Raw genomic sequence first — 25,898 nt, 5'->3', positions numbered from 1 at the left:
TGGTTGGTTGGTTGGTTGGTTGGTTGGTTGGTTGGTTGGTTGGTTGGTTGGTTGGTTGGTTGGTTGGTTGGTTTGATATGCCGTCCTCCCCTTTTGAGCTTGGGGTGGCTTATAACCAAACAAACAAACACACACACACACACATCTATTTAAAAACATCTAAAAAGAACTTATTAACAAATCCAAGTGGCATTTTAAGTTTCTAATTCATTACAAATTAAACAAACAAACAACACTGAGGGGTCCTGATGGACTAAATGATAAAACTGGAGATCACAGATTGGAAATTAGGTGGTCTAGATGGTTAATCATAGCTGACTCAACTGTACATTTTAACACAGGAATGAACTGTGGACATTTACTTAAATGGACGAAAAGTGTACTCAGCGACACCTGTGTTAATTCATTTCTCTCCTTGGTATGAGTCCTTTTCAGACATTACATTTCTGGTGCTGTTATCATGCATACCAGGAAGAGGTGCTACATGTCATTCTCCTGATATATATGTTTGCCGGGTTTTTTTGGTAATAGGAAACTAATTTATTTTTCAGCTTTAATACATGCATTCCAGAATTCTGATTTTCCACTCAGAGCAGCACCTGCACATATCAGGAGGATCACAGGTATCAGGAGAGAGCCGGCATGGTGCAGTGGTTAATAGCAGAGGACTCTAATCTGGAGAACTGAGTCTGATTTCCCACTCCTCTACATGAAGCCTGCTGGGTGACCCTGGGCCAACCAGAGCTCTCTCATAACTCACAGTTCCACCTCCCTGATAAGGTGCCAATTATGGGGAGATGAAGGGATTGTGATCATAAGCTGCATTAAAAGTCCTTAGGATAGAGAAAAATGGGGTTTAAAAAACTATTTTTCTTCTACACGATACGCGCAATTACAGTGCCAGAAATCTAACGCCTGAAAAGAACTAAAGATTTTTATTGTAGGGACCTGTACAATGCATCTCTGTGCACAGCAGACTCACGGATATCCTTAAACAGCCTAGAGGGTCTGTCCACTGTCATTGTTGTTACAAACATTGTGCCAAGGGGAGAAAATAAGCTTGACCTTAACGATACTGCAGTAATTTAGAATTAACTTCCCATGCTTCTTCACCTGAAAAGAACGATAAATATGAACAAAATACAAATTTGGTACTAGGCTAGATCTTCAGTTATACCTAAAGTGAACTACTGAAAAACTTGATTTGAGTGCTATAAAATCATAGCATCTCTACTTCAAAATAAACATTATTACTGCATTTTACAGCATTGTTCAGTTTTAGAGTTCTTCTACCTGAATTTTTGCAGCTTCACTCTTAGGGAATGTAGGCATCGTTTAAAAAAAAATGCTACAGTTCACCATAATTTATTTTCCGAAGTGTGCTACCCTTATAATAAAGCCTGATCCTAGGGTCAAAAGGGATGCATGAAGGTATTTCTCCTCTGCTTTAAAGATACAATATTAGCTTAAAAATGGAAGACTCCTTTTACAAATCATGGTCCTATTCTAAATGGTTGCTGCTTTTGGGTTTTTTTAGCTTGTCTCTTCCACATGTACAAATGAACATCGAATTAAGGGAAATAACTAAAAGGAGGTCAAAGCAAGGAGAAAAAAAATCACCTTGGTTATTTTACAGTTCATAGCCCCCTCCCCAATCTCTGCAAAATTATGCATTTTAAAAGACTGCAGGCATTCAAATGACTGTCAGTCATGCAAATAATCACTTACTTACACTGTATGAGTTTGGTTTGGATAAAGCAAATTACCATTTGAAAATAACTCGAAAAACACTCTGGGCTAAGAGCTTGCTTTATGAATCTAAGTTTGGCCATGATATTTCTTAACCTTTTTCTCCTCCATTTCTATTAAGCTAGATTTCACTGGAGTAATACAGACTAAATTAATAAACTGTATTCAATTGCCACAGGTGCATTCAACATTTATTTAACACATGATCTTGTCGGGGGGGGGGGGGGGGGGACAGCGGCAAACAATCTGAAAAAAGCTGGTTGAAACGGCACAACTTGATTCAGCATTGGTTGTTATTTGGTAAGAATGGTTCCTTGGTCTCTTGTGGCAGTATCTGTTGGTTTGTTGGTTTGTATATATACAGAAATAACAACACCAAGAGTCTAAACACAAGATTTTATAAATTCAAAATATGCCACATTTTAGTATACACTGTACATTTAAAAGTTCTCTTTTCAAGTAAATACATTTAAGAACAGCTAAACTGTGTTTTTGCTGCATATTTTATTTTAAAGAGTGAAGTATTTTTCTTTAATCACAAGAAAATTTAGCTAATGAAAAGTCACTGAATCTGTGTCGTGTATTGACATGTGTGCTGCCTGTTAATTTTTCTGCAAACATATAGCCAGAATGACTGAGCTTGGGTGCTCAAATTGGATCATTACTTTCAAAACCCAAAAATATCAAGAAAAGTAAAGTGACCTGACTTCCCAATGTCCAATATGCTACTCTCAAACTGTACATCATAAGAAAATTAAATACTTGCACTCCTGGAAGTGCAAGCTATATGATCTCTGTCTTACATTTTTAACCCATCCTTTCTCCAGTGAGCTCAGAACAGAATAATTGGTTCTCCTGGTCTCCATTTTATCTTCATAACCGCTCTATAAAGTTATTTAGGCTGGGAAAGAATGACCAACCCAAGATCTGCTGTAGAGTTTTCATGGCTGAGAGCTGATTTGAAGCTGGGTTCCTCCAGTCCTAATACGATACTGTAACCTCTACCCCACAATGACTGTAATTGACTTGGATCCAGAAATGCACATGTGGAAACATAAGTGAACTTTAGACTAGTTCCATGCTCTTGTGCAACATCTACAACTTTCCTCTCCATCATGTTATATTCTAATTGCGAAGTTGGCCAAATCTTTGGATACATATATCCAGTGACTGGAGCTGTGAACATGTAAGAATGATCTTTCCACGAACCTGAAAAAGCCCCAGGTTTGAAGAAAAATGTGTGTGTGTGTGTGTGTGTGTGTGTGTGTGTGTGTGAGAGAGAGAGAGAGAGAGAGAGAGAGAGAGAGAGAGAGAGAGAGAGAGAGAGAGAGAGAGAGAGAGAGTTTTAAAATTCCAAAATGATAAATAGAGTCCTTGTAGCTTTAAGCAACTGATACCCTCAGTGACTGTTGCTAAGCAACCACAGCATTCCAGGCTACAGTTTCTGTAAAAGGCAGTGAGAGGGAAGGACCCTTTCCAGGCCTATTTTGGCCTTTGAGTGGTCTGGCTAGGGTTGCCAGCTCTTTGAGATTTTGTGTTGGTGGAATCACAGAAGGGCGAGGTTTCAGGAAAGAAGAGGCCTCAGCAGGATATAATGTCATACAGTCCACCCTCCAAAACTGCTCTCCTTCAAAGTAGCAGTTTTCTCCAGGCAGACAGATATCTGTTGTTTAGAGTTCAGGCAATGTCCAGATTCCACCTGAAAGGTGGCAATCCTAGGCCTGGCTAGCATGACTCAGCTAGACCTGGCTGCTTGCTACTGTTCAACACCAGTGTGGTATAGTGGTTAGAGCTTCAGAGTAGGGTTTGGGAGAACCAGGGTTGAATCCCCTTCTTTCTGTGGACATTTCTTGGGTGACTTTGGACCGGTCGCATACTTGCAGAGATCAGTTCATCTGGATAAAATGGCTTCTTCGAAAGGCAATTCTATGGCATAATAGCCCACTGAAGTCCCTCCCCTCTGCAAACCTCCTTGGGTTCCATCCCCAAAACATTAGACATTTCCCAGCCTGGAGTTGGCAACCCTACTGTCAACCCCTGGTTGGAAAATTCCAGGAGATTTCAGGGAAGGAATCTGAGGATGGTGGGAGTGGAGGACCCTCAGAAAGGCCCCTTCCGCACATGCAGAATAATGCACTTTCAATTCACTTTCACAATTGTTTGCAAGTGGATTTGGCAATTCCACACAGCTGCAAAGTGGACTGCAAGTGGATTGAAAGTCCATTATTCTGCATGTGCAGAAGGGACCAGAGTTATAATGCCATATCCACCCTCCAAAGCAGCTATTCTCTCCACAGGACTAGGGTTAGCAACACAACCTTCAGAGGGCAAACATAAGAAAGCAGGAAATGGGGAGACCCTATGGAGGCTTTCAGGAAATGGAAACAAGAAATACTTGGGGAGGGGGAGATGAGATGCCACTTGCAAGTTTTTGCAGGTTCCCACTTGTATGCTATAATGGCCCGAATTTGGTTACACAAGTGAGGATAAAATGAGCTAAATTTAATACAAGCTGCTACTCACTGGCGTCCCTGCCTAGGTGAGTCCCTGCCTTGTCCCCGGGCGCATCGATTGAGGTCACGTGGGGGGCGCCAAAACATCCTCCAACACAGCGAGGGATTGAGCAAGCTCTAGCAAGCAGGCACTGAAGCAGCCGACTGCTCCCAGTGCCTGTCGTAGCCCCCCCCCCCCCCACACACACTCTGTACGGTGGCCTGGAGTGTCCAGGGGGCGGGGGAGAAATCCCACTGGGCTCCCAGGAGCAGGACTGGGGAGCTCCGCCTCCCTTCCCTCTGGCCCAGCATGCCATATTCGCCTTGAAGCCTTCTCCCCGGCAGCCGGGCGCCAGCAGGCACAGGAAAAGGCAAGCTGAGCAGGGAGCCCAGCAGCAGCAGCAGCAGCACTGAAGATGCTGCTGACGTTTGTTTGGTAAACCTTCAGATGGGGGGTGACTTGTGAGAGATTTGCATGCTTAAAAGTTAATCCCCCTTGCACTGGCTTGGAGCTGTTTCTCAGGCTAGCAGCCTACCTCACAGGGTTGGTGTGAGGACACAATTAGGAAAGTGGTGGGGAGGGAGCCATGTATGTTTTGCTGGGGGTAGGAGGAGGTGATTTGTGAAGAAGAAGAAGAAGAGGAGGAGGAGGAGGAGTTTGGATTTATATCCCCCCTTTCTCTCCTGCAGGAGACTCAAAGGGGCTTACAATCTCCTTGCCCTTCCCCCCTCACAACAAACACCCTGTGAGGTAGGTGGGGCTGAGAGAGCTCCGAGAAGCTGTGACTAGCCCAAGGTCACACAACTGGCATGTGGGGGAGTGTACAGGCTAATCTGAATTCCCCAGATAAGCCTCCACAGCTCAGGCGGCAGAGCTGGGAATCATACCTGGTTCCTCCAGATTAGATACACGAGCTCTTAACCTCCTACGCCACTGCTGCTCCTACGCCATGTCAGCAGCATCTCTCACAAATCACCTCCTCCTACCCCCAGCAAAACATACATGGCTCCCTCCCCACCACTTTCCTAATTGTGTCCTCACACCAACCCTGTGAGGTAGGCTGCTAGCCTGAGAAACAGCTCCAAGCCAGTACAAGGGGAATTAACTTTTAAGCATGTAAATCTCTCACAAGTGAGAGATGATGCTGATGTTTGCTTGGTAAACCTTCAGATGGGGGCTGACTTGTGAGAGATTTACATGCTTAAAAGTTAATTCCCCTTGCACTGGCTTGGAGCTCTTTCTGAGGCTAACAACCTACCTCATAGGGTTGGTGTGAGGACACAATTAGGAAAGAGAGTTGGTGGGGAGAAAGCCATGTATGTTTTGCTGGTGGTGGGAGGTGTTCTGTGAGCTGGTCCAAAAAATCATTGTTTGGTCGTTGTGGGGGAGGATGGTCGTCCATACCTGGGGTGGGGGGGCACCAAACTCAGATTTTGTCCCCGGGCTCCAGTTTGCCTAGATTTGCCCCTGCTGCTACTGCTGTCTTTTTCTTGCATATCCATTTGTACACAAGCTGAAATTTTGCTCTGGATCCTACCCAATGTCTCCTTTTGATGATTGTCTCTGGCATCCTGTTGTTTTGATCAGCCATAACTGGGGAGGGTAATTCTGCCATATATCTGTAATTGGATCGTTCTTGATTTAGAAAAGGTGCAAAATTGCCCATCCTAGAGGTGACTGCAAATACATTTCTACACAAGGTTCTAGGTACTACTCCCTCCTACACAAGTGGAATTGTACGTCCTTTGAACAACTAGGCAGGAATCATGTCTCCAGAATACAAGTGACTACTGGCAAAATTGGCATTGTTTACATGAAGTCCTAGATTATTAACTTAGTATTATTTGGGTCCAGAATGGATAGGTTCTAAACTGGAAAATTTATCAGTAGTATAACAGCTTAAAGCTCTCCCATGTACGTACTTTGAATTGAATGATGAAAACTTAAAAGGAACAATCACCAAATAAAGCTGAACTGAAACAACGTATAACGCAAAGCAGAGAAGGAAATTAAAAGCTACATACCTGTTTACATCAGGGAACTTCACTGGAAAATACAGGACTTGGCATTTTGGCCTGATCATTCTTTCCAGACACTTGGGTCTATGGTCAGGCATCAGCTTCAGGAATTTTCCAATGGATGACAGAAATGACTCCATATTATAAGCAGAGTTAAACACCACACTGTCAGCAACCAAACTAAATTGTAAAAGAAATTAATAAATTAAGAGAAATGAACTGGCTGGACTCAGTTTTCTTGACTTCCTGAACAGTAGCACGACACCAGTTTTAATAAATGCTACATATAGATCAGAAATAGATAAACAGATGAACTTAAATTCTAAATTAATTCAAATATATTCATACATGCTCAAAAGTGCCAATTTGACTTTAGGTACACCATTGTATTAGTCACTGACAGAATATGCCCCACACACACACACACACACACACACGCGCGCGCACACACACACACACACACACACACACACACACACACACAAAATAATAAGAATCATAATATTTATTTTTCAACAATGGCTCCCTAATGCAGACTGCAAAAATGTCATAATGGGGTCATGTATTAATATGGGGGATTTTTCAACAAACTTGAGAGGAACCCAAAAGTTTGCAGAAAAATTCTAGAACGGAAAAACAGAATGGAATTAAAAAAAACCTATGCCACAATAGATTCTAATAAAAAAAATAGACCTTATAAAATGTGATCTATTTATACTTTGTTCTACATAAAAATCCAAGAAGATGTGTGTTTTAACTGCCACACCTTCCTGGACCTTTGCTGTGGAGGAATGCTTTGCCGGGTTCTAGCGTCAGCCTTCCCCCACTTCGGATTTTCTTTTAGCGTTTGAGAATCGTATTTAAGCACCGCTTTCATCAAAACCATTACTGCTTACAGAATCAAACACAGAACTTTGAAAAAAGGTCACTTATATTGCCCTGGACAGCTTTTAGCAAGACTTGCCTAATAGCAGGTGCAGCTTTCCAAACAGGCAAGGAAGAAAGAGGTAGAAGAAGACTACAAGATGGTGACAATTAGATAGTGAAGGGAGGTAAAAGTGGCAACTAGGTCAGGAAGAGTGAAATGTGACTCCCATATGAACCTGCATGACCACTAGTTTGGTTCAGATGCCCCTGTTGATTGAGGCTAGATGAGTAGAAATTGCCTTCTTGGTTGTGACACCAAAATTATGGAATTCCCTCACCAGGGAGGATCGCCTGTCCCCTTTTCATATTGCCTTCCACCAGTAGGTGAAGGCTTTTTTTTTCTTTGTCTAGTATTCCCTCACTGATTCTCATCAGTCCTCCTTCCTGTCCGTGAGTCCACGTGTCCTAAAGTATATTTTAAAACTATTTAACTACCTGCCTCATTAGAAACCCTAAATTGAGTGGAAAAACACATTAAAATGTTTTAAATAAAGTGATCATGAGGAGAGGGAAGGGCAATGGAGTTTCCACCACCTTTACCACACGTGAGTCTCAGACCCCCGCCCCCACTTGAATCGTAACACCTCCATGAGGTGTTTAGCATAAAAACTGCTAAATTGATTAAAATGTTCAGGTTTCTCTCTGAGTTGATGGCATGACCTAAAATGTACCAACACAAACATAATACTGAAAGGGAAGTTTTAAAATGATGTGTGGAGAAATCAAAGTATGGCACATGCTTCATTGTAGCCTCTGTAGTAATCAAGAGATAAGAGCTACAAGAAAAACATGGGATCATGAAATATGAAGTGTGTTTATTAATTAATTTTTTGGATATTCCCACGCTACCTCTTCAGTGACCTGCCGGAAGGAAGCTTTCAAGTAAAACAACAGAACAATATAAAAACAAACCATTAAGACAGTGATCATACACAGTACAAAACTATCCATACTGGTAAGATACCACCCCTAATGAAAGACCTGGGTAAAAAAGATATGTTTTGGCCTGGTGCTGAAAGAAAGCAAAGTAAATGCCAGGCAAGTGTCAAGCAGGAATGCACTACAGAGTGGATGTGGCACAACAGACATTTCCCTTCTCCAGTTGCCACCTGAAGGCAGGGGCTCAGAAAGTGGAACTGAAGAGGTGTTTGAGGCCTGTGAAGCACAGTCACATTTTCCCTACTGGCCTTGGTCTCTTCTCTGACTTCAACACATTAGCCATATATTCTATGCAAGGACCTATGTTTGCACATTCCAATAAATCTAGGCTCTGCACATGAAATCTAATCTTTCAGTTTATGCATTTGGTAATCAGACATGTAGGCTAGTCAGAATCAGCACAGAAGTTAAGGGCAAAGCCAGCAGATCTGCTGATCACAGTCTCCCCTCAAAACATACCCAGTTTGATTGTCAGCCCAAGGCTAAAGTCATTCAGCTTGGCAATTCTCTACCCACATAAACAGCAGGAGTCAGCAGCAACAGTAAGAATGCAGGCCCAGTGATTTACAGAGAAAGGAAAGAACAGGGAGGCAGGGCTCTAGTAATATAGAGTAAATGAACGAACAACTCAGCTGGAGAGAAATGGCCACAACTTTATTGAAACAGCACCTGTCAGAACCTTGGCACAGAATGGGTCATGGATCCAATTATCGGGTGATCACCCTGCCAGCTGATAGAGATCAGGTGGCCCTACCTGGAGGCTGCTATCTCCTCTCCACACTGTGCCCCTCAGCTGGGTGGGCCAGGAGGGAGGACATCTGGGGTGGCAAATTAGATGGGTTCCACATGACCTGGAAGTAGGGGTGGGTAGAGTGGTGGCCAAGTTTGCAGATGATACCAAATTATGTAGGGTGGTGAGAACCACAAAGGATTGCGAAGAGCTCCAAGCGGACCTTGATAAATTAGGTGAGTGGGCTCAGAAATGGCAAATGCAGTTCAATGTAGCAAAATGTAAAGTGATGCACATAGGGGCAAAAAATCCAAACTTCACATACACGCTACAGGGGTCAGTGCTATCAGTCACAGACCAGGAAAGGGATTTAGGCGTCTTAGTTGATAGTTCCATGGGAATGTCAACTCAATGCATGGCAGCTGTAAAAAAGGCAAACTCTATGCTGGGGATCATTAGCAAAGGAATTGAGAATAAAACTGCAAAGATTGTCATGCCCTTATATAAAGCAGTGGTGCGACTGCACTTGGAGTACTGTGTCCAGTTCTGGTCACCGCATCTCAAAAAGGATATTGAGGAGATAGAAAAAGTGCAGAGAAGGGCAACAAGGATGATTGAGAGACTGGAGCACCTTCCCTATGAGGAGAGGCTGCAGCGTTTGGGACTCTTTAGTTTGGAGAGGAGGCGGCTGAGGGGGGATATGATTGAAGTCTACAAAATTATGCATGGGGTAGAAAATGTTGACAGAGAGAAATTTTTTTCTCTTTCTCACAATACTAGAACCAGGGGGCATTCATTGAAAATGCTGGGGGGAAGAATTAGGACTAATAAAAGGAAACACTTCTTCACGCAACGTGTGATTGGTGTTTGGAATATGCTGCCACAGGAGGTGGTGATGGCCACTAACCTGGATAGCTTTAAAAGGGGTTTTGGACAGATTTATGGCGGAGAAGTCGATTTATGGCTACCAATCTTGATCCTCCTTGATCTGAGATTGCAAATGCCTTAACAGACCAGGTGATCGGGAGCAACAGCCACAGAAGGCCATTGCATTCACATCCTACATGTGAGCTCCCAAAGGCACCTGGTGGGCCACTGCGAGTAGCAGAGAGCTGGACTAGATGGACTTTGGTCTGATCCAGCTGGCTTGTTCTTATGTTCTTATGACTCCAGCCTTTCGGTGGTTCCTTTGCCACTCAAGCTAAGGGTGCACCTGACTGCACACAAACTAGGCATGTCTTCCAAAGCACTCACCCCAAAATCCCTTAGTGGGATCCCTGAAACAAGGGAAAGGGGCATGCAAACTGCTTTCCCCCAAAAGAATTCAGCTCCATAGTGCTACAGCCAATATAGATGTGACAAGAGAAGATAAAAATGATCAAACAAAACACCCTAAAAGCACTACCGAAAACGAAGACTGGGAGGGAGAGAGCATGAGGCCAAATGAGGCCTAGGAAGAACAGAGGTGCCCAAAGGGGCCTTGCAAGGACCTTAGTCCCATCCCAGGGACCTTCCAAGAAGCCGGATTGGCCAGCTGGGCAGGGAGGGGGTCAGAGGCCATGCTGGGAAGGTCTGGCTCAGAAGAAGGGGCAGGCAACCAGAAACTGGCCACCACTCTTCTGGCTCAGACAAATGCTGCGTGGGCCACTAGCCCACTCCAGGAAGGGTTTCCTCGTCTTCCCCCCGAGGGTCCACAATCAGGGCCTCAGGTAAGTCTGGGGCCTGAGCAAACATTTGAAGAAAGATCTTGTGCTTTTCTGCTAAACAACAGAAGTGGGACTTTTTTCTAAAATTTCACATTCTTCCAAAACATGCTCTCTCTTTTTTTGACAGCATGTTTTTTCCCCAACTAAAACAACTAGAGAGCTAACCCATTTCTTTGGTGTCTGAACTAACAAGTGGGGACAAAAGAAATGGTGTAGAGAAGGGGGGGTTCCAAAAAGTGTGCATGTTTGTTTCTGTCACACATTTAATGACAGAAATATATATTTCATTCTTCTTGCTTGTTTTTCTTTATAATATCTTTCATGATCTTAAGACACTATAGTATATGGTTGCCAAAATTCAGTCAACAGAAAGGTTGACTGTATAAACATATAAAAAATAAAAATAAACATATGCTACTTAATATTACAAAGGCAAACAGAATATGGAGCATTGTTGCTGAAATCACTCACAATGCCTAGCTTACTTGCTAACTGACAAATGAAGGAATGTAGGACCTGACACACCTAAACATTTTAGAGGGGGATTTTGCCTACATAAATGCCAACGTTAGCACATACAGTGGAACCTTGGTTATCATTGATTTCGGTTTTCGACAATTCTTTGGTCAGAAATTTTGTCTTGGTTTTCGTTGATCACTTCGGTTGATCACTTGTTATTTCCAAGCTTTTGTATCATCTCAAAATATCAAGAGAATTAGAGGTTGGTGCTGTATGAGCTTCTTTTCTATTATTTGAAGCATTTGGCAACATGAAAGAGGGACCCAGGGACAGGCATGCAAAGTGGCACGAGGGAGAGGGAAGGCTGGACGTGGGTGGAGGGAAGATCTCTGGGCAGAGGCGGAAGGGGTGCGTGTTGCACCAGGAGCGCAGCGAAAATGTTCAGGTTTTTTTTTCCTAGTATTTTTCAGTTTTTGGCCTGCAGGAGGTGCAGTTTTTAGGCTAGCAGCACCAAAATTTCAGGGAGTTTTCGAGGGATTCTCCCTGATGATACCACCCAAGTTAGGTGAGGTTTGGTTCATATTTTCCAATGGTGGCTGGCAAAGAACTGTTTCAACTACTAAAACATGCTATAATAGGGATTGCTGAGCCAGATAGTCAAAACATGGGGTGTACAGTGCAGGAGGCAAGGGGCACAATCAAGTGGAAAAGCTGGTAGGATCCAATCCAATAGCAACAATCCCTTTTCAATGCCAATTTCCATGAGGAGGAAATTGAGAGAATGCTCTTCCAGTACCTGGCCAGGTGCATAAGCAGGTTGTTGTATGAAGGTTGCTTCCTGTATCACTCCTTAAGCAGTATATTGAAACCAACCCTACAGCATACTAATTGTCACCAGATCAAGGCAAACAGGCCCTGTCATTTTCAAAGAGTCAAGCAACAATTTCTGGGGACCAAAGTAAAATCAATAACATGAGGAATTAGTGAGGAAAATAACAGCATTTCAAACCAAGTAAGCTCTCTTTTGTTTAAAAGGGAAGTCATGCACTATGTACTGGTTTCAGTAGCAACTGAGAAGAGTATTTTATATAGGCTGTCATTCATTTTTAAGAACCATTTTAAGGCACAGCCATTTCATTATGTTTTCAGAATATTGCCACTGCAAAAAACAAACATTTTGCAAACGGAAGCAGAACAGGAGCTACAAAAACACTCAACTATATAAGGATCATTATTTGTCTTTCATCTGAGCTATAAAGCAAAGCTGCAGATGTTATACATCTAGCTTTAAACGCTCAATCTATGCTTATAATAATTCTAATAACAAAAATGTGAAATAGCCCAAGTAAATGAATTTATTTCAATTCAAGCCAATTCAAATTTGCAGTTTCTCTTTAGGGTTGTATGAAGCCTAATCACAAAGCTTTTCAGTGTGGCTGTTATTAACTTCTTTCATTAACTTATATTCGGGAAATATGTTTGTTTTAAGTAACAATAACGGGCCACAGCCTTTTAAATGTCTGGGTGTTTTACCACTGCACAATTTGTGAATATGCAATGAAAGAAACGTAAGGATTTATCTGGTATGTTTACTACCCTCTCTCCCTAAAAAACACTGCTGCAGTACATTTTAATTTTTGTTTATTTCCTCGAAAACCTCTATTTTAATTTCAGCTGGATGCAATAAAAGCTATTGCTAAGCCAGCACTGATTAACTGTCCCTTTGTTAAGTGCTTTCAAAGCAAAAGCATCTTGCGTGTAGTAAGGATGAGGTATATAACTGAAAATTAGTGCAATTTACTAGAGTTCCAGCATTTAGGTATACTTCTCTGCGGTTCTTATTCTTCTACCTATGTAAGCTATGGAACTCGATATGCTCACGCAACTGCATGCACATGCATTTGCAGTTGACTTCTGTATAGTGATCCTTGCATTTTTATTTGAAAGCACACACTCTGAAGCGGTTTCCATAAAAGAGAATACTAAACAAACACCAGGGGATGTGAGATGCACCTACCATGAAAGAATCTGGTTGTATCCATACTGGAAGTCCGTTTCCTGACATTTCTGGACAGGATATATCAATTGGTTCTCATGGAAATAAAGGACCTTTTTCAATTTGCCAAGGTCAGGCCGAAGGGCAACGAGTTCAGTCAGGTTAAGCACCGAGCTTGCAAAGAGGATCCTAAGAAACAAGGAAAGCAGTGTTTACTGTCTACAAGCCTGCTGAAAAGTGTCACCCTTCACCCCTTCTCTCCCGCTGCACTCCCCACAAGAAAAACATAACCCCTATGGGGACACATCAGTGGCTAAGCCTTAATACCATGTAGCAGCATTCGAAGTTTTGATCTCTTGAAAAACAGCTGCGAAGGACTTGACTAGAAATGCTCTGAGTCTCATTGGTTTCCTCAGCTCAGTTACACAGAGAGATGCAAAAAATTTTTTTAAAAAAATCTGGATGGGTTTTATTGAAAACGCAAGAAAAGCTGCATCTGAAGGACAAATGGAACAAAGATAAGGCTGACTGGGGAATACTCTGCTTGCCAGTTTCATTACACTTCACTTCTTTATGCAACCAACTACTGAAATTCAGTATGTGAGCTGGTATGGCACATACTCATGTTTTGACATAAAACCTTTTGATTTATGCAATAGACATACCTAGTGTAGTCTTTATTTTGCCTGCCCAGGTTTCCTTCTATTTTTATTAAATATTCGCCAGCAGCCTTTGTTGTTCTGTTCATTTTGTCCCATTTATTACCACAATGCAGCGAGCAGAGTCACAAGTACGAATGCCACTATTACAGTAAATCTCACTACCTGAAATGCAATTAAAGGCAATTAAACTAGTACTTAATGTGAAACGGGCAGCACAATAAGTCACAATTTTAATTTGTAAGAGAAAGCCTCCTCCAGTTTAGGCAAAACATATATAACTCTTCACTTAAAAGATTCTTTCTGTCTTCAGCATGGCCACAAAATAAACCCATTCCCCACCTTAATGATGCAAGCAAATCACGATTCACGATTCTCTTAGGCACCTGTTATAAAACCTTTTATTAGGATACAGTTCAAAACAACTTTATTACAAGCAGCACCAGTTATCCAAATGGCTTATCCTATGGGGAAATAAGGGGCGCCTCACTCTAGCAGTTGCCACAGCACACTACACAAAGGACCAAGGTAGAATTCGATAGCTCCACCTCGCTCACCTCCCATGCCCACGGCCTATGACTCGGCTGCAACAACTACCCTTACAAAGCCTTGAAAAACCCTTTGTCAACTGCTTCAAGCCTTGCCCTTATTTCTAGGCAAGACTCACCACTTCACAGTGCTTTGCATCAAAAAATCCCACTGGAAAGAATCCCATTCCACATGCCCTAAATCCCTAGGGGCTGTCTCACTTGTTCCCCTCTTCACCTCCCTGCTTGGCAGACTTTCCAAATCTACGGAGACAGGGTCTGATCAACATAGGGGTCACTTATGGTGCCATTATCAGCTATAGGGCACAAAGGGCTTTGCTGCATTCCTAGCCTTTCTCTGCTTGCTCTGTTGAGAATTTTTTGAACGATATCCTGATGGCAGATTTAAACCTATTTCTGTAATCATTCTGCAATCATTTATTTGCAAAATTTCTGCTTTCCTTATGTTATCTATAAGAAATCTCCAGACAATTACATTCCCATGACTAATTTTTTTTTAGAAAAACTTTCCTACTGTAGTAGGTAATAAAATATTTCATTTCTCACAATACTATATAAATGTACTTACAGCAGATCTGTTTCTGCAGGTCTGCTTCTTACTGCTGCAGAGTCATAGTTTAAAACTTAAACGATACCTGACAATATACGTTATTATAACCATGCTCACAGATGGACTGTGTGTCTAATGGACTCCTGAGCAGAGCAGCGGAGGATATGATGAACACTTCCATTTTAACACCTCGCAACGGGGAAGGGAAGGAAAGTTTGCTATTCTAATGTAGCCCATGACATAAATATATGTCAGCTGTCATTCCATGTGACATCAACTTGTATTTTACCTCAGGTTATTATTTCGGTAATAAATCCTAACAAGGTGAGCTTTATCATCCCACTGAGTCTTTCTGGGAGGTAAGGACGCAAGGTGATGGCAAGAACACTGGGAACATGATAATTCCTGACAGCTGCTGGTTGAGCACAAGTTAAATTAAACAGTTTATCTCAGCATAAAGATGCTATAAGGTTTTATGTTTAATTTTTTAAAAAAAAAATTAACATAAAATCCAGAAAAAGCCTAGTTAGGCAATCTTTCACAAACATGACATACTACAATCACTGCATAAGCTGGATTAGTACTTATTACCATGCTAGTAGAGAATTAAGCTGTTTTTAGACCACCAAAGAGCTTTAAATTGCAACTTTTGTCTCTGTAAGGGAAACCTATATTTAAACTGTCTGCTAAAGTCAAATTAAAACAGCTACATCATTAGCACGTTATCTCACAAAATAAGAGTACATTTAAACTGCTGTTAACATTATTCTTATCCAACTTGATCAACATTACAAAATGTTAATGCGGAATGCATTTTCCTACATGCTCTAAACCGCACTAGCAAGAAGGGGGGGGGGGGGACACACTGGCATTTATTAAGCGATCATCTCTTCCAAGTAATCAACACAAAAGGATGCCACACATTTTTTTACAACAGTCAGTGGGTCACATGCTTTTTCTAGTTCAACCAGAATTTGCCCATAATTGGCACAAGTAGAGGGCCAAATTAATACACGAGTGAACAAACTATTTTAGGCTTTCATACCCATTAAGCACATGTGCAATCCATTAGATCCACACAAATCTGTACACATACTTGCCTGTCTCCACAATGCAAACTTTAAAACAAACAAATATCCCCCTGTACTGCCACTTTGAGGGGGAGAGTATGCCTGCATGTGACATTCAGTGGTTCATTACTACCTTGATTCAGCAGCTAGGGCTGATCTGGACAGTTTTAGCTCCAAGCCCAACCCAGTTCTTGGCAAGCAGCTGCATAATCAACCTGCACCCTGTTTTTCATTTTGAAACGCAAGACTGTCCTTTTCCACCCATTGCCGCCACCAGTGCCCCATACATAAGTGGTGCAAATACTTATGCGTGACATTAAAAGGCATCAGTAACGCATGTGATACTGAACTGTTTCATTCCATGAACTACTTACTCCCATGGCTCTTGTTTACACAGGTCACTGCTCCAACAGTAGGAATGGAGCACAGAAGTATTTGCTTCTCTGCTGTTGCTTCACCATGAAATTAGGGGCTGTTAACAGCAGATTTAGCTAAAAAACAGGAAAGCCTTGACAGCAGCCATGGCTCCCACCAAATTCAATAGCTTCTCACCTATAATCCCTTTACCAACTGGGGATAAACAAGATCTGCTTCTGCTCGTGGTTACCAGGATCATTTTTCAAGTACTAAAACTTCCACAACTACTATCAGTGGGAGGAGAGAAGGAGGAAGCATAAGCAGGCACACCTAACTGGAGGTATACACTAGAACTGGAGGTATAACCTGGGCCTGCCATACCGATAACGTTCTAGAATACTAAGTAAAAATTATCGTAATTATATGCAGTGTATACATTGAGTCCTTGGAAAGCCATTGCCTGTAAGAATGGTTACTACAGACCTTGACAGACCAATGGCCTAAATCATATAAGGTGGCCTCATACTTTCACACATAAAACAGGACCAATACTCTAACTTTCCACATCGAAATAAACTTCCAAGTTTAAGATATGGATTGGCAGTGGGGCTCTGTTTTTTTTTGGGGGGGGGGGAACAGTGTTTATACATCAAGTAGCATTATTCATGCATAAAACATAAAAGATTACTTAAATGCTCAATTATTAATTATATATTAATATTCAATCAACGTATAAGAGGTATGTTGATGCTGTGAATGTCGAGAATATATAAATCACAACAAAAAGCTTTTTCATTTGTGCTTCAACAATGTGACTTTGAAAATTCAAACAACAACGTTGAGTAACAAATGATAATATATTAGAGTCTATAATATAATAAATAAAAAATGAGTTCTAATTTATGCTTGACATCATATGGACAAATGTCAAAAAGGTTTATCAATATAAAATAGCTTACAAGTTCAGTTTTTTAAAAGATGGAACCAATTTGAAATGTTTACAGAAATAATTAATTCTTGCTATTGTAATGTTCTTTATTTTTCAGAACAAGCCACAAGGGTTGTCATCCCTTTCATCTTAATTAGTCCATGTGTTTGTTATATTTGTTATGTACTTCCATAAACATTTACAAACATTAGCTATTATGAAAAAATATTTCTCCTCTCAATGTAATTACTATATGTACATATTAATATATAACCAGTAAATATTCAGGATTGCAACTCATTCATTCATTTTAGAATGCGGATTGGCTTTTTATTTTTTTTAATATAAAAAGCAATTTAAAACATCTCTCACTATATGCAATAAAGTCCAAATGCTTATTTTGCTAATTTCCTCCCCAGAAGACTGTATGAAAAATAGTCTCCCAGTCAACGGTCATTTTTAAATGTACTGATATTGTTTCACCCTCTGGATTCTAAGAAATATACAATAGCTCAAAATTGTGCATGCTGCAAACAAGAGCTACACATGCATTTTTTGATAAAACATGAAAGTCCTGGTAGTGGCATTACCCTAGCAGTGTGGAAACTGAAACATGAGATGCCTGTGGTCCCTCCCTATGTCGCCAGCCAGAACACTGGAAACACAGTCCATACACCATATTTTAATGCTGATTACACATTAGGTTCTAGCTGCCTAGGGGGAGAGATATCCATTAGAAAAGAACCTACTCCTAGTTTCTAATGATCTAACGTATGAATGTAAGAGGATGTGGGAACATGGCATTTGAGGATGATCTTGGTGAAAGGCCATTTCTGATAATGCTGCTGAGGTGACCTTCTGAACATGCAGTATCATCGTAAGCTTCTCAAATGAAACAAAATTCAACATGGCTGAGGAAATAGAGGAGGCAGAGAGGAAAGCAGCAGTGACTGTGTGTATGACAGAGAGATTATACTTGCTCAAAGCTTGGATAAGGAGATATGGTTAAGGTCCACTATAAGGGGGGGAAAAGAACCCCCATGAACTCTGTGAATCAAAAACAATTAGGGTGGTCGGATCTTTGGTCTCAGAGAGCAGAGAGGAAGGAGAACTGAAGTCAGTAGAAGCCACCTCCCATCTGAGATGTAAAGCATAATCGGACAGCCTCCTCTTCTCAAATGTAAGCACTACTCTCCCACATTCAATCCAAAGACCAGCTTTGTTCATGCAGTGTGACTTCTAAAAAGAAGAACTAAGCTACTAAGTTCATGGGCTCAAGGAAATTTCAGTAGAACTCGCTATACGGCAGTGGTGGAAAGACTAAGCAATTTGAATGGCTGCCTCTAGGATCCAAAAACAGGAAGCATGTGTTGACTATGACAATAGGTCAATTGACACAATTATTCCTTATATTTGCATTACATTTCTAAAACTATGGAACAAATCTAAAAACTTTAAGGGCCGGCATTCAGTTGTTTGTAAGTGGATGTAAAGAGAGAAAAATGTCACCATAGACTTAATAGTGAGTACTTGTGGGAACTACCTTGCTCTTTCTGCTAGCAAAGCAACATTCCTGTACAAGAATCTAGTTTGGCTTTCTAAGTTGAGCGACAACCAGCTGTCCTTGCTATTTCAAATTCCCAGCCTCCCAAAACTATAAACTTGTCATTCTTTTTCTGTAAAGAAATGACATGTGAGACTATGGCCTGTTCCGCATGGGCCACACGAGTGGCAGTGCACCGGCATACTCGATGCCGGTGCAACCCCAGGGCCATTCACATGCTGTCCTGCAAACAGCGCTGGTGCCCCACCGGCCCACGGGACCGCATTTACATGGGGCCTGCCACTTCAGGTCCCCTCTTACCTTCTCTCAGCTCCCACAGCTCTGCAGAGGCCAGGGGACCCATGTGTCCATGGCGATGTTGCTGCGGCCGGAGGCCAGAAGGCATGTCCCCTGGGCTCTGCAGGGCGATGGCAGCCGACAGAAGGTAAGAGGGGAACTGAAGCAGCGAAGGGAAAATAATGACGTCAACCTGGTGCCGTTCGCTCAGCAACGGGGGGACGCTACTGTTTTCCAAAGACTCACTCGTTGAGCGAGTCAGAAAAACATCATTGTGGGGGAGGTGGCTCATTGTGGCTTTGCTCCGGCCACAGCAATTCCTCCCCAACAATGGCATTTTTACCAGCCCCACGCCGATTTTTATGGCCCGTGCAGAATGGCCTATGAAATAACATGCTCAAAGAGGGAATGTTCAGAACAGTTGCTCAAATCCTGTTCCCTTTGAAGGTGTTCCATCAGACTCTCCACCAGTTTCAATGATATCTGATCAGAGTAATATGAGCTGTTTGGAAAATCCTACTTTTGTCCAAAATATAATCAAGCTAATTTTGGGGTTTAGGCCAGAATGCAACAATGACTAAGTAACTTTCACAACAAGGCTTTACCTAAGTCCTGTGATGAGTACCACATTACGTGTATTTAGTACCAACAACATATTCAAATATAGTCTCTTTTTCAAAGAGCCTACAATAAACTGGTGATGTCATTTATTACTATTTATTTAAAACACTTTCATCCCACCTTTCCACCAATCAAGAGTCTACAAGGAACCAAGCATAAAAAACATTTAAACAGTTAAACACTTGAAAATACAGTTAAATTGTAAAATACAATTAAAGGCACATAAATACACAATATTAGAAGGAGGAACAATGCTGTTATACTGTTTTCCAGATAAAGATTAAAATAGAACTGTAAATTCATCTGCAAGATGCTGGACAGTTTTTTTTTTTTTAGAATGCTCCATTTGCATCCTAGTGCCTACCTAGTTCTGTTTCCCCCCACCTCCACTTGAATGCAAAAATAAAAAACCCACCAAAGAATGGGGCACTTCAGAGCTTCCTCTTCTAGCCCCACAAACAACGGGTGGAGAGAGAGTGCCAACGAGAGAGGCACCTACAGCCTCTGGCACCGAAGCAGATGGGGGTTCAGGGCTGAGTGTGGCCACTCTTCTCGTTCAGCCTCTGGGGGAATGAAAGTGGCAGAGGTCCTTCAGTTTGTTGTGGAGACCCCTCCATGTCTTGAGGGGCAGAAATTCACCTCCAACCAAGAGCTGCTTCCTGGACACCAACCAATCCCCACTGACATCCCCTGAACAAGGGAAACTGGATCCCCTTTAATGTGACTCTTCCTGACTGCAGAGTGAGCTGGAGTTGGGTCAGTTGCTGCTCTGGGGGATGATGCACAGGACAGACCCCATTGCTGTTCCAAGCCTGGCAGGGTCACAACGCCTGTCCAGTTGGTGGCCCCTTCTGGTCTGGCAAAGAGCGGCCTCCAACCTAGCTTGTGGGGAAAAGGAGACTGCATCTGAGTTGGGTGTGGCAACTCCCTGTTGTTTTTAAACAGCACTATAAATGCTCTTGTCAAAATACCATGTTTGATTCTGTGCAGAATAATAGTTTTGACAAAGGCCGATGCTTGAAGTTATTTGGGACTATTTTTCTACCACAGAAAGCACGCTATTTTCTCTTCTGTCAAACCACAACTAACTACACGTTAATCTTTATGTAGAAAACAGTATACTAAAGCTATGCTAGACAAAAAGGTCTTCACCTGCTGGTGAAAGACACCGATAGAGGAAGACAAGTGAGTTTTCCTGAGGAGGAAATTGCAAAGTTTAGTGCCACAAAAGGGAAGACCCTTTCTCAGGTTTGTGTGGCCAATGGTTGAGTTTTTATAACATTTTAAAAACATTTCTCTCTTCCCTTTTATTCATTGTATTAAATAATTTCCCATAGTTACCATACTAGAAGGCACCAGCACCCCCAATACCTTGACCATCTTTAATTGAGGTGATTTTTCTCTTCCCTCTTCGCCCCCCAAGGTGATTATGCCACACAGTAAGAAAATAAGGCTGCACTAGTAGGCAGGAGGGGAAAAGAGAAGGTGCAAGGGAGAGCAGATTATTTGACCTTTTAGAGAGCCAGCGTGGTGTACTGGTTAAGAGCAGGTGGACTCAAATCTGGAGAACAGGGTTTGATTTCCCACTCCTCCACCTGTGTGGCAGAGGCTTATCTGGTTTCTGCACTCCTACATTCCTGCTGGGTGACCTTGGGCTAGTCAGAGTTCTTTGGAACTCTCTCAGCCCTACCTACCTCACAAGGTTGCTGCTGTGGGGAGAGGAAGGAAAAGGAGCTTGTAAGCCACCTTGAGTCTCCTTACAGGAGAGAAAGGTGAGGTAGAAATCCAAACTCCTTCTCCTTCTAGATCCCAACAGATTATGCCACACAATACAAAGGATATAGCAGAAGGTGGGATTACAATTTTCACATTACCTTCATGTGTCTGTTACACATTTTAAACACTGTATAAATAATATTCCACCAGGCTTTCCTACAAAAAAAAGGGATACGATACAAAAAGCAAAAAAGTGATAACCCCATCTTAGTTTCACAAAGGTGTTCATGTGAGTGAGATAAAAGTAACTGACCTTGGATACAAAAACCAAGTTGCATTATTCAACTGGCAAAACCTTACAAAACTCTGGTCTTTGTAAGAGGTGCACTGTAGCATCTAAGATCTGTTGCTAACATTTTTGATAACCTTCCATATAAGCAAGACAAGAGCAATTCTAACCAGTCAGAAAACTATTTTTCTATAAAGCTGCAACATCAAGAAATAAACTTTTGAACGATTTGAGAGAAAGACTTCTCAATTGAACTAAAAAGCCTGTAAAAGCAGGCTTTTATTTTTAGGTAACTTCATTCAAGCTTCCTGAATTTTATGAAGAGAATGGTAATAATTTTCTCTTCCCTTTGTAGTTGAATTCCTGGCAGATTCACATTTTAACTTTTAAGCTGTGATGCTTCTCCAAAAGATGCTAAGTTACCTTCTTTCCCACTCAAAAGTAGATATCAAATAACCTAAGGTGACTATTTCTCTTTATTGTATTAGCTTCAGTTGATCAGATAATGTATGTGTTTAGCTGAATACACAAATATGTTTACCCATCTAAAGTGTACCATTACCCAGCCGAAAGATATGAGTTTTGTGCACAGTTATATTGTATAGAAGTCTTGCTAAAGGAATCGTTTCACAGAAAACTAACCAAGCAAAATGTAAAACAAAGGTGGTTTTTACTGCTTGTATACCAAGACTACTTTAGTCACGCATGGTTCAAGTTCAACTCTTGCGACATCTTCCCATGTTCTGAAGATAGTAGCAATAAGAGGGCAAATCTGGGGGCAAATTTGGGGGCAAATTTGATCTGCAGTAATGCATGATTGCTACTGCAGCAATCCCAGATTGCATTCAGCAATTACTCCTCACACTCTTTTCAGTTGCCCCTAGTTTCAAAATTGCTCTCTGCCTAACATTACATCAGTAGGTCAATGTGAAATTGACAAAGCTGACTCAATTGACCATGCCAGTTTGTATCTCTGGCTGAACATTAAGATTGTGAGTTCTATGTGAAATTGGTAAAGCTGATCCAATTCTCCACACTACTTTGTATCTTTGCCTTAATGTTACATTGCTAGTTTGATATGACAAATAATTTTTTTAAATTCCTTTTGAAAATGGAGGGAGGAGAAGAAAATGGCTGATGGGGAAGTTGGGCAATTACACAGGGCATGGATAAGGGCCAAGGGCCAATTTCACTTGCTCCTAAGCGTGGACAATGTATCTTAAAGTGACATTGCTTGCATTTGTATTTCGATTTATACCCCGTCCTATCCCCGCAGGGCTCAGGGTGGCTAACAATATAGCAAAACAATATACATTAAAACAGAGTAAATACTAATAGAATACATGGAACTAAAAAATAAGAAACAAATACAGATGGCGACTTAAACACATCAAGCCTAACAATTTGCCACTAACAATAATGGCAGAACTACATCAGTACATATCAGTGCTAAATTCATACAGCAGTACATTATCAGTTTATCAATATAACAAAACACCAATACATGGACAATACATCAATACATTAAAATATACCCATACATTAATAGCAACACATTAACAATATATCAATACCATAACACTATATCAATGCATTAACAGTAAACTAAACTACAACCTAACAATACTAGCCAAATGACTCCAAAGAAGCTAAAATAAACTTAGGCCGTTTCCGCACGGCCAGGATGCGCCCCCACGCCGCCAAGAGTTCTGGCGTGGTGAAGTCTGCTCGCGATGCAAGCATACGCGAACGGCTAAGAGGCGGCGAAGCGGCTCCATGCGGAGCCGCCTCTTTGCGCCCCACTCGGTTGTCCGCGTCGCCGACGCTTGGCCCCTACGCTGACCGGAGGTCGGAGGACAGTGGCGGGCTGCCCTGCGCAGGCAACACAAGGACACCGTGAAGCGCAGAAGAAGATCGCTGCCTTCCCGGTGGCGTGGTTCGCACCGCGCCGCCGGGAAGACGCTTCCTCCCCAACAACAACCCTTTAAAGGGTTGTTGTTTAGGGTGGCCTGAGGCCGCCCTGGGGGGGGCGGCGTTTTTAGCGCCCCCAGGCCGTCGTTAATGGGCCGTGCGGAAACGGCCTTACATAGAGTCTACTCCACCTACAGTATAACCCTCCCCAAACAGTCCCCTAACAGGCCCACAATAGGCGGTGGCCTTGTGCAACCTCCCTTTGGCCGCTGCACAAGGTCACTGCTATGGGCTGCTGGTGGAACTCCTGTTGTAGCTGCCAGACCTCACCCCCTGCATGAATTTCCAATTATAAAGATTTAATTGATAAAGCTGATACAATTGATCTGGCTTGTGTCTCTGCTGCAATGTTACATTGTTAATGCAATATGACAAAGACAGTTTTAAAAAATCCTTTCTAAAACAGGAGAAAATGGCTGAAGAGGAGGTTAGGCAACTACATGGGGTGTGGATGAGGGCCGGGTATTTGGTGGGGACAGAGAAATAATGCCAATTTCAACATGATCCCATGCTCAACAGAAGCTGGCTCAGAAATGGAAGATCACAGTAATTCTACTCAAGGAAACAACAGAGGAAAATGAAGGGGGAAAGTTTCTGGAGTCAGAGGGGAAAGCATGAAATTAAAAGGAAAAAAAGCAGCACTTGGTAGCAAGATACATTTTAAACAACTTGTGTGGGAAAAGACCTGCGCTATTGACATGGGTAGAGTAGAGTGGAGTAAAACTACCAAATTATGTAGGGTGGTGAGAACCACAAAGGATTGCGAAGAGCTCCAAGAGGACCTTGATAAATTAGGTGAGTGGGCTCAGAAATGGCAAATGCAGTTCAATGTAGCAAAATGTAAAGTGATGCACATAGGGGCAAAAAATCCAAACTTCACATACACGCTACAGGGGTCAGTGCTATCAGTCACAGACCAGGAAAGGGATTTAGGTGTCTTAGTTGATAGTTCCATGGGAATGTCAACTCAATGCATGGCAGCTGTAAAAAAGGCAAACTCTATGCTGGGGATCATTAGCAAAGGAATTGATAATAAAACTGCAAAGATTGTCATGCCCTTATATAAAGCAGTGGTGCAACCGCACTTGGAGTACTGTGTCCAGTTCTGGTCACCGCATCTCAAAAAGGATATTGAGGAGATAGAAAAAGTGCAGAGAAGGACAACAAGGATGATTGAGGGACTGGAGCACCTTCCCTATGAGGAGAGGCTGCAGCGTTTGGGACTCTTTAGTTTGGAGAGGAGGCGGCTGAGGGGGGATATGATTGAAGTCTACAAAATTATGCATGGGGTAGAAAATGTTGACAGACAGAATTTTTTTTCTCTTTCTCACAATACTAGAACCAGGGGGCATCCATTGAAAATGCTGGGGGGAAGAATTAGAACTAATAAAAGGAAACACTTCTTCACGCAACGTGTGATTGGTGTTTGGAATATGCTGCCACAGGAGGTGGTGATGGCCACTAACCTGGATAGCTTTAAAAGGAGCTTGGACAGATTTATGGAGGAGAAGTCGATTTATGGCTACCAATCTTGATCCTCCTTGATCTGAGATTGCAAATGCCTCAACAGACCAGGTAATCGGGAGCAACAGCCCAGAAGGCCATTGCGTTCACATCCTACATGTGAGCTCCCCAAGGCACCTGGTGGGCCACTGCGAGTAGCAGAGAGCTGGACTAGATGGACTTTGGTCTGATCCAGCTGGCTTGTTCTTATGTTCTTATGTTCTTAGAGTGCAGCATTTCCTGTCTGCATCCCTAAATATATGGAATAAACTATGGTGAAAAAGCTGTTAATACTTGAAGGATGGATAACAAAAAGTACTGGTCCATGCTCCCAGCCTTTAGAACTTGAAATGTACATGACTTAAAATCCATACATATTAAGTTATATCTGATTTCTGGCTGTTGTGGTTTTCTGGGATGGGTGGCTGTGGTCTGGTAGTTTTTGCTCCTAACATTTTGCCCTCATCTATGGCTGGCATCTTGAGAGGCATGTTATGATATGATGTGTTTCTCTCCATGGTATAGTGAGAGAAACACATCTCACCATGACATTCCTCTAGAGATGCCAGTTGTAGATTTGGGTGAAACGTTAAAAACAGACCATAGTTACACAACCTGAAAAACTCACAAAAGCCAGTTGATTTCAACCTTAAAAGCCTTCGACAATACATTATACCTGATTACTTTGCTCACCTAACATCAGAGCTCTAAGAAGCCTTCATCAACCCAAAAAGCTGTTCTCCTGGAAGAAGAACCTCTTATACTAGCAGAGAATTCCTTATACCTAAGGAACGTGCAAGGTTTAAAAGAAGAAAATTGTAGGGTAAAC

At 42.0% G+C, this 25,898-nt stretch overlaps 1 protein-coding gene across 1 annotated transcript in view; it reads right to left on the bottom strand.

The window, feature by feature from the left end:
- GTDC1 (glycosyltransferase like domain containing 1) overlaps positions 1-25,898 on the bottom strand; it is a 250,026-nt gene that overhangs the window by 116,925 nt on the left and 107,203 nt on the right. The window contains 2 exon segments of the mRNA XM_048485685.1: positions 6,267-6,440; positions 13,039-13,206. Of these exon segments, the coding sequence (XP_048341642.1) occupies positions 6,267-6,440; positions 13,039-13,206 (342 nt within the window).

Source organism: Sphaerodactylus townsendi, linkage group LG02 (genome assembly GCF_021028975.2).
Source record: "Sphaerodactylus townsendi isolate TG3544 linkage group LG02, MPM_Stown_v2.3, whole genome shotgun sequence".
Classification (NCBI taxonomy): domain Eukaryota; kingdom Metazoa; phylum Chordata; class Lepidosauria; order Squamata; family Sphaerodactylidae; genus Sphaerodactylus; species Sphaerodactylus townsendi.
This window is presented reverse-complemented; position numbering and strand designations above follow the sequence as displayed.